The sequence below is a fragment of the Protopterus annectens genome, chromosome 3.part0 (assembly GCF_019279795.1).
Source record: "Protopterus annectens isolate FY-2018-M chromosome 3.part0, PAN1.0, whole genome shotgun sequence".
NCBI classification, from domain to species: domain Eukaryota; kingdom Metazoa; phylum Chordata; order Ceratodontiformes; family Protopteridae; genus Protopterus; species Protopterus annectens.
Genome location: NC_056731.1, coordinates 899,557,904 through 899,571,093, shown reverse-complemented (window position 1 = coordinate 899,571,093; position 13,190 = coordinate 899,557,904). Strand labels below are relative to the sequence as shown.

The 13,190-nt window shown below is 37.3% G+C and overlaps 1 protein-coding gene across 1 annotated transcript in view; it reads right to left on the bottom strand.

Annotated features, from left to right (window-relative positions):
• Window positions 1-13,190, bottom strand: part of PRKDC (protein kinase, DNA-activated, catalytic subunit) — a 4,917,417-nt gene that overhangs the window by 4,008,906 nt on the left and 895,321 nt on the right. The window contains exon 10 of the mRNA XM_044065724.1: window positions 636-767. Within this exon, the coding sequence (XP_043921659.1) occupies window positions 636-767 (132 nt within the window). The remainder of the gene's footprint in view (window positions 1-635; window positions 768-13,190) is intronic.

Sequence of the window (13,190 nt, the reverse complement as noted above, 5' to 3'; positions counted from 1 at the left end):
TGTAGTGTTCTTCTGCACTGTTTCTACATTCTGCTGCTTTGTTGATGTACTGCGCATAGTACGGGGCTTACATTCCCATGCTTACGCCGTATATCAGTGCTTTGGAAAGCAACCAATGGAGAAAGGAAGAAAAAAAATGAAATCCAGGTAGTTTAGAGGTACAAGACAGACAACGCAAAAATACAAAGAAAATCAGCTAAGTTTCTTTAGTTTTGAATGTTGTTGTGTTGTTATAACTTACCCGATTTTTCTTGTACTTTCTCTGCCCTGAATTCTGATGAAATCCCCAGTTTGGTATGAAAGCACTTAATCTGTTTATTGTTTTGTACATTAAACTAAGGTGTGGAAACCTGCTTGACCTCTATTTTGTAGTCTTTTTACTTTGGGCTTAATGTTTCTGAATGTTAATAAGCTACCATTGTATAATTACTATTATACACTATATTTAGTAGCCAAGGTACTCATTTGTTTATGATACAATTTCTTTTTAAAAAAACAACTTTCAGGCAATGTCCAGAGATGATGCTCCACAATAAAATTAAAATGATGTAACTGTGTGTTAGGTATATATCTATATATCTAGACAAATACACACACACTTAAGCACTTTGAGAGTGAAAGCAACAAGCATTTACCTTCATCTTGTCACAGTCTAGCAGTTTGTTGAAAAGATCTAGGTAGTCCTTGTAAGAAGGAACTTTCCACTTGCCTGCCCTGACTTCTTGGGTCACAGCTTGCTCCTCCCTAGCATTATCTCCAGGACCTTCCTGCAAAAGAGAACGCACATTAAATACTGGACCTTCCCACATACAGAAGTAAACCTGTAGCAAAAACACACTAATGTTACCATAACCTACAGACAGCACAATGTAAAGTACACACAAGTATAGTCAAAATAATGCAAGATCTTTAGAAGTCACTTAACAGTAAAATGCAACATTTGTGTTCACTCACCCTATCTGCATCTTCCCCCATTTAGAAATTACAAAAGTAACAGCATCATCTCAACAATGAATCATTGTGTTCATTGCTTTGATCACTTACTGAAGTAACTTGGAGTAAACTCCTATATACATTACAAGTTTAACTACAATGCAAGGGGTTGAAACCCAACTATGACTCTGCTGACCTAGGATTGATTAATGCCTATGTGCAGTAGAAGCATGTGACCAAAAACAGAAACATTACACGGTTAAACGGCTGAAGACCATAATATCAGACTCCTGAACTTGCTTTCCTTGACGAGTCATGTTAACACTCATTCTAGATTCACATCCCTTCAGGACCCATGTTAGCACTAGTAGAATTTATTTGTTTACATTTGTTAACCAGGGGTGTCTGAGCCGAAAGGCCTTTTTTTCAGTAGAGGCCCGGGGAGAAAAGCTCCACACACAAAAATTACAGATGCATTTAGATATTTAGACATGATAGGTATACACACAAATTACAAAAGCCATTTTTGCAGTGGTATGCAGCACATCAACAGTTACAGTGGAGAGAACAAACAAGAAAATATTAATTTATAACTAAAGGTAGTTAACAGATTTGTGGTGTACAGCTGAAATTTGGAACATAGGTAGAATACGTACATAGTACACAGGTACAGTACATACATTGTACATTAGCCAGTGTTTGTAAGAGTGAAAGCTATTATCAAGTACTCTAGGTTTAGTATGTGTACCTTATCAGCTTTCACTAGCCTGGGGAGCAGTCATGCCACTGCCAACTTTGCTTGAGATGTTGCCTAATGAGGTTCTTAAAGGAGGCTTTGGACGATCCATTTTGTATGCTAGTGGGGAGAGTTTTTAATATTTTTAGCCACTGAACTACTATACAGTGCGTCTCAAACTATTGTAGCTGTTGGTGACTTCTAGTAATAGTTTGCTTGATGATCTGAGAGGCCTTTTGGCTGAGTGATGTTGTACTAGGTTTTTGAGGGCAGGACACTTATTGGGGAGCTAACAGAATGACAGAGGCAGAGCGGATTGTAGGTTAGGAGGTTGGGCAGTTCAAGCCAGTGGAGCTGTCTCAAAGCAGTACAGTGATGAGTTCTATATGAGCATTTTGCAGCAAAGTGAGCACTTCTGTTATAGCAGGCTTCCATTTTGTTTAGTTCAGTTTTGTTGAGATTAGTCAGAATGGGAGATGCAAAGAGTAGTGTAGACAGAAGTTGGGAGCGAGCAATGGCTGATCTTGTGTTGTTGGTAAGAAACTGATACGGCAGAGTGATTACTTAAGATTTACAAACATTGCGGTCTTCAGCATTTTGGTCTATCAATATTATGGTCTCAGGATTATGATACATATACGTATATACAGATACACAGGAGCAGAACAGTTAACTGAGTGTTCAATTAAAACATTCTGAATGCCAGCAAAAGTGATCAAAAATATTTATGACCACAGAATGTTGGCATTACTTTGTGGGACGTTGCTGTACAACAGGGAGTGGTATATGCATGATGTTTTCTTGGAACTGGTATTTGTAATTAACATCAAAATAGGCGGTTCGATTACAATAAAGGCTGTCTTTCAATATCAAAGTGTTTGTTTCAGCAATAATCACATCCAAAATTCCAAAATCTAGACTCTTTATTATTGACTAACAGTGACCAAGTGCAAAAAAAGAACTGGATTTAGCGCTTTCATCTCCATACCAGAGACCTCATCAGAATCAATTAACAGCACTTTTACCATTCCTTTTATACAAAATCAAAGGAAATAATTGGAAGCAATTAAAACTATTGTGTGAATTAAATAAAACATTAACATTGAACAAACTCATTGGCTGGCCATATTAAGATTCTTTTGAAAACATAAAAGGTATATACTTCCTATATACTAACTGGAAGGAAGGAATTAAAAAATGTATAAATATATATAAAATATGTTAAGTAGTATATAAATATTGGACATTTCAGTACTTAAAAACATGCTTGGGTGTGCAACAGCAAATTAAAAGTTAGTTGTGTAAGGGTGACATAAATGCTTTCTTCCATGTTGTAGCAAGTGCTTTTTACACATACCTCCTCGTGTTCATGTGCTAATATGCTTAAAATATTGAAATATTAAATAATCCCTAAATATATAGAAAATTACTTCTTCCAAGTATAAATCATATATAATGTATAATAATGTCATTCTACTAATATTTTATACTTTATACAAGTTGGCTTACAGATACAAGTGAACAGCATCAGAGAAGCAGCTTCAAAGAAGCAACATCAGAAAAGCAGCATCAAATGGGCAACATCTGGAAAAACATCACCTAACACTGTCAATTTAACCTGTTGAAATGTGAAAATACTTCAGGACAATGGAATTGTCCAATATCAAATATGTATATAAAAGATATACAAAATATATAAAATATATAAAAATATAAGAGGTGAATTAAATATGTATAATATATAATAAATAATATGAATGGATATAAATACAAGTATAAATATAAATATGTATTTGTAAATAAATTATGAACATATAATATGAATTGTACAAGGGCCTTCTGTATTGGAATGTGAATGTATATTCTTGAATAACAATAATTATAAATATATTGGTAAAAAATATATATTTTTGATTGTAAGAATCTTAGGACAAATATTTTGTATATCTTTTATATACATATTTGATATTGGACAATTCTATTGTCCCAAAAGTATTTTCACATTTCAACAGGTTAAATTGACAGTGTTAGGTGATGTTTTTCCAGATGTTGCCCATTTGATGCTTTTCTGATGTTTGCTTCTTTGAAGCTGCTTCTGATGCTGTTCACTTGTATCTGTAAGCCAACTTGTATAAAGTATAAAATATTAGTAGAATGACATTATACATCATATATGATTATTTAATATTTCAATCATGTCCAATATTATAAGCTACTTAACATATTTTATATATATTTATACATTTTTAATTCCTTCCCTTTTTAACTTTAATCTTTTTCAATATCAATAGCCAATGAGTTTGTTTAATGTTTTATTTGATTTATTTTTATTTTATTGAAATTTTAATTTTTTTGTTTTGTTTGTTTTGTTTTAAAAGTAAACAGTAAAAAAATTGCTTAATGAGTCTGATGATAATGGATGAAATGAATGAAAGTTAAATCCAGTTCTTTTTTGCACTGGTTCACTGTTAAAGAGTAATAAAAAGAGTCTTAGAAGTTTGGTTTGTGATTTGATGTGCTGAAACAAACACTGATAGAACACAGCTATTCAAATCAATCACCCTATTTTTTTTGTCATCATGAGTTTCTACTTCGTGAGTGGTTCCTATTTGTAATTAATAACCCAAAAAATTAAAATATAAATATAAAAATATAACCCAAGAACTGGCTTTACTCTCCAGAATGCATTCCTGTCAACATACTCAAACTGACTAGGTAAACCTTTCATCTCCTACTTCTACACATAACCACTAACACATTTATACATACATAAAAACCCAAACTATGTTTAGTTAAATTACATTTTTTTCACAATTGTGGCTGTTTCCTCTAAATATTATGATTTTTCTTGTTGAAAATAGTAATTATTATAGGTATATACGTTTTTCTTTTTCTTTGACAATTGTAACTATTATAGCTAAATATGTTTTTCTTATCATCCTGTTCTAACATATGCTTGTAATAATTTGGACTATCTCGATAAACAAACATTACGGGGTTACAGGAGGACTTTCCACTCAACAAAAACACTCCAAGTCCTTCTCAAATATTTTAGGTTTTAATCTAAAATATTTCATGTGTTTTTTCCCCAGAGTTTTGCATTTGCAGACTTGCCTTTTAACATACATACATATACACACACACACATATATATCTATTATATGCACACACATTCTTTCATACTGCAAAATATACACACTTCCAATGCTGTTACACATTATTTTTTACGCAACTACTCCCCTATGTCTGTAAAGGGTTTCTCAATGTGGTCTAGTTTACTCCCACCTTCCAAAAACATGCTGGTCAACTGGCTCAGATGATATTTCTATGCTCTTCTTATCTTGGGCCACAGGGATAAAGGTTTGTCTGAAAAGGGTCTAGGGACCAGCTCATCTTTCCAGTTAACAGTTAAAATAAAAATAAAAATTCTCTGTAGAGATAGGTTATAGTCAGAAAATAAGTTAGTCCATACAAAAGTATGGCATAAATGCAATAATAACCAATATAATGAAGTAAAAGTGTGAAAAAAAGAAAAACTGATGCAGCTTCTTAACCCAAAGACTTATAGGTTAAAATGTAGTTTAAGCAAGGAATTAAAGAGCTTCTACATTTGACAGTGCTCTTCAACCTTGACTGCTCACTAATTATAAAATAAGACCATTTACCTAAAGAAACGGCATAATCCGCGGTGGTGGTGCTGCGGTAGCGCTGTCGCCTCACAGTAAAACGCTGTCCGGTTTGGCCCTCAGCTTGAGCGTCTTCTGCGTGGAGACATGCGTGAATGGGCATACCTTCGTTGAAGGTTGTGCAACTCAGCACGTAAAAATCAACTGCCAATCATTAGCGGACCGGAGTTCCGCTGTGGCGACCCCTAACCGGGAAATGCCGAAAGACACAACAACCTAAAGAAATGGCATATTTAATGGGTAATTAGACTGCATCGGCAGTACCCATTCTACTCACAAACCAGTTACAGCACTATTGAATAAAAACAAACAGAACAAAATAAGCCATATACACACTTGCACAATTAGGAGACCCTTAAGACACAGTAAAGCATGCACTATACTTCTGTGAAACACCAGTGAGTTCAGACTATGAAGAGGTTCATTATCAGTTCATTGAGACACATTTGCCTATGTAACTGCAACTAGACATCTGCATCGAGCTTTGTTATCGAGATACTGCTGCATGAGTGACTGCATAGTGTACAGTTCTGAAGCAGCAGCAGGGAAAGGGTTTCACATGAAAGCACTAGAAAGTCTTGCTTGCACAAACAAGGGACTGGTATGCTATAACTAAGTAGTTACACTAGTGCTGTATGACAAGGTAAGAATGTGCTGTATGAGTACAAAGATCTAGATTATGCAGACTATAGCTTAAGGTGTCCATGATACGAAAGATCTCTTTTACATGGGTCACCATCTTGCTTTTGGGAACAAGAGAGAAAGTAGTAATGCTCCCTTACTTGTCTGCCAGACATGAATCTGCATATTCTGTACTGTGTGATAGGATTTGTTTTAAGTGACACTTGCGACCAGTGGGTATGACCAGAACAGCATAATTTGAGTGCAGGAAGTGACAACATTTCCCAACAATTTTTATTTGTTCAGTTTGAAGATTGCTAGCTCTGTAACAGGTAGCCATCTCAGCATCAGTTCTGTTACAACAGTTTTATATATGTGAGACAAACTAAGCTGCCATATTAAGAAGATGGTAAAATTATGTGCTGCAGATAACAGCGAACAGCTTTGTATATGTTATATACAAACTATAAAAAGACACATGCCTTTAAAAGTGAATAAGACAGAGTAAACAGTGTTTTGACCTTTACTAATCATCTGCCAACTGGGTAAATGACCTGGATTTTTGACCCTTTGCAGCTATGGCCCATTTGACCCTTTGCAGCTATGGCCCAATCATTGTGGATAAGATAACCACTCTATTCATTAGTAACTTAATGTACCCAGTTAAGCAATAACTTCTCCAGAGATGAAGAGAAACTAGAGCACCTGCAGAAAATCCATGAAGAGATGGGAAGAAATGCAGGACTCCAAACAGTGAATGCATGTAAAAACTAATCCCATACGCAAACTAAAAATTTTCAGCAATGTAATAAATTTAATTAGCAACTGAAAAGAAAATGTCAACTGAAAGACTTGCATTAAAATGATACAATATGCAATGCATCAACCCATTCAGTATTTATTCTTTGAACAGAATATTCATCTAGCTAATAAATTCTGCAGGTCCCATCAATACAAATCTAATCCCTGAACAGCAGCAGAATAGAGTTGTACAATAACTGCCAGTTGCATACAGTGAAATAAGCAAACTGTGTTGTTAGTTGACTTTGTGGCATACAGTTATAAAACCCCAACCATAACAGATAACAGATTGAGTAGTAGCCCAGGCACTGGAACATCTGAGTAGGGAGGATGGGAGTGAGCAGCCAATGCTTGCACATCCTGGAGAGAGGGGGGGGAAATGCAGTCCACTTCAACACTAGCACCCTAAAGGCAGAGTGTGTGTGTGTGTGTGTGTGTGTGTGTGTGTGTGTGTATATACGCGCAAGCAAGCAAATGTGTGCATGCATCAGAAGGAAGACATTAGGCTCTTGTGGTGACAAGAGTGCACACAGTGGTCATCAGGGTGCATTATAGCCCATAGCTAAAATGTCTCCAATTCTGTCAGTGATGCAACCCAGAGTGGACACGGGTTTGGCACAATTTCTTACCCTCTCAAATGCAAGAATCTCACATCTGTGGGGGCATAGAACCAAACTTTCAAGCCAATGGGAAGACAGTGTCATGACCTCATCACCTGCTAAAGGAAGACACAAAAAGTGGTCGACAGATCCTTTACAGCTGAATGAATTACAGTCTTCTTTAAATGGCTCTCATTCTCCTCATCCAAAATGGTGATCTTGTAGCAGCCATTGCAACAGAGAAATGGAGGAGTTCAAGATCTATGGGGGCTGACATTTAGTGGAGGCAAAGGGGATAAAGCACATAGAAAAACAGTAATTTTAAGGTGGCAGTAAGCTGTTACAACAATCTCCCATCTGTTGCACTCCTTATCAAAAAAGTAAAAAGTTGCATCACAGCTACCATAGCGGAACTATTTTAACTGAACTTTCCTCCAATCCCAGTAAAAAAAAAGTAAATTGCCCTAACCTTATCCTTGATTTTGGAAATAAAAGACTAGAAAAGTTTCACATCTAAAGACTGAAAGCAATGCATAATGCAAATACATGGTGATACTTTCATCTATTATGCAGAAAAACAACATAACTGCATCTCACTGACATGGTCAAAGGTACATAAGCAATACCTTTTCTGGGTATTTGCTATCTTGTAAGGTGTAATACAGAGGAAAGCAGTCCTTTAAAAATTATGAACAGGGAATAAGAAATTAGATTAGCTTGTAGAACGTAAAGGAAAAAATAGCAAGACTGCATTAAACAAAACAAAAAAATAGTACATTTCTCAAACACACGGTGAAAAAATACATTTTTAGTGTTTCTTATGTAACATTAGAAAGGATCTGTACATCAAATAGCTACCACCTTGTTCAGACCTTATGTTGGACATCTATGAGGCATACATTTGAAAGATGGATAATTCTAAACAGATGTTTGTCTTCTTTGAGGATGGAGTAATTTCTCTACAATTAGGGGAAATTTTGAAAAAATCCAATTTACAGATTCTCAGAAAATTTTCCTTTAAGTAAAGCTTTTAATAAGGTTCAATTTAAGCCATCAAAATGTTAACATGAGCATCTAAAATGAGGGACTTAACTTTTGGTTAAACTTCTGATATTAAACAATCATGTCTCTTAATACGCATCAATGCCACCATCTTAGCAGCAGTCAAGGAATCATAAGCAAATCTTAATGTCTGGCAACCCCCCAGACTGTTAGCCTGGAACACAGAAGTGGCCCATGCACACTTATAGGAAAGATGGACAGCTCAAGATGGCTGCAACAGTTAATAATGACTACTTGGGGTGCCACATAATAGCGGTTTTATACTTGCCTCCAAAAAACAAGGCTCTCCTTTTCCAAAATACTCTTCTAGAGATAATGTGCATCCACAGAATGATGCTGCTCATTGTAGGGGACTAAAATATGATCTTTCAAGAAAATGAAGTAGTAGGGGGTATCAAAGCAATATAAACAAAGACAGAGCTAAGTTGTAACAAACAATTAACTTCCTTAGGACTAGTGGAGAAAATAGCATTCAAGCATATACGTGCAGAACATGCATATTAGTAACCAGGCTGATGGATTTTGATTACCTTCCAGATCTTTGTCTAAATAAAATCAACTTCAATGCTTTACTTCCTCACATCTCACTGGTATTTCACAAATCCCTCCACCAAACCCTACATGCAATATACCACACAATGATGCTATACCTACACCTAATGTCTCTATCCCTCCTTCACCACACTTATACAAATGACCTATCAAACCTGTATCTCTCCAAAGAGCAAACCACCCATCAATCAACACCCCCATACACCACTCAGCAGATCCCTCCTTTTTTATTTCATCACAAATATACTTCAAAAGCCTCCACCTCTTTAGCTACAAACATTTAAATACTAACCTGAAAACAATACACCACTTTTTTATTAACAAATCCAAATCTAATGGTATTTCCATCTCAATCACTCATATGAAACTCTGTGGAGACATCCATCCAAACTGTGGCCTCACAACTATGCCACAAACCACATTAATATCATCCCAAACCTCAACAACTCTAGTTAAAACAAATCTGACATAATACTGCTTAATATTAATCTCAGAAGCATTTGCAATAAACTCCAATAATTCCAAGCATTCTACAACCCTGATACAGCTGTTGTCAGAGAAACCTGACTAAAATGTCACATAAAAGAATGAAATACCACCTCCAGGTTATAACATTTTCAGACTTGACAGAACAAACAAGGTGAGGAAGTAGCAAATCTAGACAAAAACTCCCTAGAACTTAGCCTTTACCCACAACCCTTCACTCATTTAACAGTGCAGAGTACGTCATAGCACATCTCAAACTTAACAGAACAGCCACTTGCACCACCGAGCTTTACATCCCACCAGGACAAAATAATATAGCAGAACAACGTCTGCACTGACTAATATAACTATATACCCCATGAAACCATTATAATGGGAGACCTTAACATAAACTGGAACCCTAAAGACACAAACACCCATTCAATTAATCTATTTGGTTTTTCACAACTAATAAAAGACACAACCAGAATACATATACACACACACAAACAAGGAATCCATCTTAGACTGGATTCTTACAAACCAAATAAAATCCTCTGGCTGCCTTGCTGACAGCATCTGTGACCATTTTCCAACTTATGTAGTCAGAAATCACACCAACATGTGCAAACGGGTAGCTTATAAACAGGTGTGAAATATGAAATACTTTAATTTAAGCGACTTCATCTCTACAATCAAGCTCCACAACTGGAATTTCCTAAAGACCATGTCACTAGATGATGCTGTAACCTATTTCAATAATACTTTCCTAAACATCCTCAATAGCAATGCACCACTCAGAACTAAGAATCTGGTCAAATCCTGCCACCTGGTTGACAAGAGGTAGCAGGGAATTTCTTCTAAGCTACTAGAAGTAACCATAGACTGCCACCTAAAATTTCATAGACATCGCAACTCAACTATAAAAAAGTACATGCCAAACTAGGATCACTCTACCACATTAAACCATTTCTCACCAACAAATACAAGATCCGCCATTGCTCGCTCTCAACTTCTATCCACCCTACTCTATGCATCCCCCATTCTAACTAACCTCAATAAAACAGACCTAAGCAAAATGGAAGTCTGCTACAACAGAATTGCCTGCTTTGCTGCAAACTGCCCATAAAGATCCTATCATTGCATTGCTCTGCACCAGTTCCAATGGCTTGAACTGCCCAACCTACAAACTTATAATCAACTCGGCCTCAGTCACTCTATTACTTCCCTAATAAGTGCCCTGCCCTCAAAAACCTAGAACAACAGCATATAGCCACTAGGCCTCTTCCATCATCAAGCAAACTATTACTAGAAGTCACCAACAGCAGCTTTGGAGACTCACTATACAGTACTACAGTTGCTATAAGAAAAAAAAAAAAAAAAAAAACACCCTCCCCATTAGCATACAAAACACATCCTCTAAAGCCTCTTTAAAAACCTTAACAAGCAACACCTGAAACAAAGCTGACTGTGCGATGACTGCTGCCTATGCTAGTGCAAACGGACAAGGCACATTTACTATGCACATCTCACTTTATTAAATACTCACTCTCACTCACATATACTGACACCATCAAGTTAAATATTTACTACTTTCAAACCAAGACATTAACTAGTACCATCACTGTTCTAATTACAAATGATTACCATGAAACTGTCTTGATTTATACTACTAATGATGATTTTATTTTCCTCTATTGGGCTGTCTTCATACTACTGCTAAAAAGTACAGTTGTGTACACCTACCATAAATGTAGATGTTCGAGTGTCTTCACTGTTGCAGTCATAACTGTAGGGTGCTCCTGCCGGCAGGCAGCCCGAGGTCGGCCAGAATCCCAAAGTCTGGGTCCGGCGTCGGCTGTACATGCCAGTACCCTGACGTCAGTACGCTCTGGTACATAGCCCTCAGCCGACGCCATCTTCTCCAGCCTTTCTTGCCCCAGATGTCAGAATTTCCCAAAAATCATAAATGAATCCAACAATGAAACACAAATACACCACAAAAGAGAGAAAAAGAGGGGATAGGAGGGAGGGAAACACTGACTGCAACAGTGAAGACACTCGAACATCTACATTTATGGTAGGTGTACACAACTGTACTATGTTCATCATGTTTCACTGTTGCAGTCATAACTGTAGGGTGGAATCCCAAAGCAGTGAAAAAAGGGAGGAGGTCTAGACAGAAGAAGGGGCAGCAAGAAGACCCTGCAAAACAGCAGAGGCAAAGCCTGGCCTGGTCTTAGAATACAAAGGGAGATTGTAGTGCTTGGAAAAAGTATGCACAGAACTCCAAGTGGCAGCTTCCAAGATATCCTTGGTAGGAACTCCCCTGAGAAAAGCTGTAGAAGTAGCAGCTGCTCTAGTAGAATGACTTCTCACTGTACCTGGAAACAGTTTCCCATGATGAGTGTAACAAAATCTTATTCCATAAGAAATCCATTTGGAAATAGTTTGTTTGGAGATGGCCTTTCCAAGAGAACTGGAGGCAAAAGAAACAAACAATTGGTCAGATTTTCTGAACTCTTTAGTCTTGTCCAAATAAAATCGTAACTGTCTGTGCACGTCCAAGGAATGCAAAATCCTTTCCCCTTTATTTTGAGGATCAGAAAAGAAGGTAGGAAGGTGAATTGTTTGATTTAAAGCCACTTTTGAAATCACCTTAGGCATGAAAGTAGGATTGGTCCTCAAGGATACTCTGTCCTGGTGGAAAATAAGGTATGGTTCCACAGCCATGAGAGCTTGCAACTCTGAGACCCTTCTGGCAGAAGTCAAAGCTAACAAAAGAACTGTCTTCCAAGATAAAAACTTAATATCTGAAGATGCAGCAGGCTCAAAAGGAGGCAAAGTAAGTTTTTCCAAAACATAATTAAGATCCCAAGCAGGAATAGGAGGGGTCCTGGGAGGCCTTAAATTCTTAGCCCCTCTCAAGAACTGTCTCACCAAAGGATGAGAAAAAACAGGGGGATCAGAATTGAAATGAGCAGAAATAGCAGAAGCATGAATCTTAATGGAAGAAAAGGAAAGTCCATTAGACAAAAGATCCGAAAGGTAAAGCAAAATAGAAGAGAGATCAGGTACCAGAGGGTCCAAGCCTCGGTCCTGCATCCAAATGCAAAATCTCTTCCATTTAGAGGCATAGGATTTCCTAGTGCTAGGGCGTCTAGCTTCCAAAAGAACATCCAAAACTTGTTTGGGAAGACTAGAAGAAATCAAATTCCTTTGAAGAGCCAAGCTGCCAGGCAAAGGGTCTTGAGGTTGGAATGTAGCAACTGACCCTGATGCTGGGACAGAAGAGAAGGGTTCAGAGGGAGAATCCAAGGAGGCTCCAAGAACAGGTGATTTAAAGTTGGATATCAAAACTGTCGAGGCCAATTTGAAGCAATCAAGATGAGGAACTTGGGTTTGTCCTGTTTTATCTTTAGTAATACCCGAGGAAGTAGAGGAAGAGGAGGGAAGGCATATCCCGAAAGGTTTCTCCAGCTGAAGGACAGGGCATCCACTTTCCAGGCTGCTTTGTGGAATGACCTGGTGCAAAAGTGAGGCAGCTGATGATTGAGATGGGATGCAAACAGATCTATCTGGGGGTATCCCCAAACTGCAGTAATCCTGTTGAATAAGTTGGTGTCTAGCATCCATTCGTGAGGATCCAAAATGTTCCTGCTCAGGCTGTCTGCTAAGAGATTCTGTTCTCCTGGTATGAATTGGGCCTGGAGATGTAGATTCAGATTTAGAGCT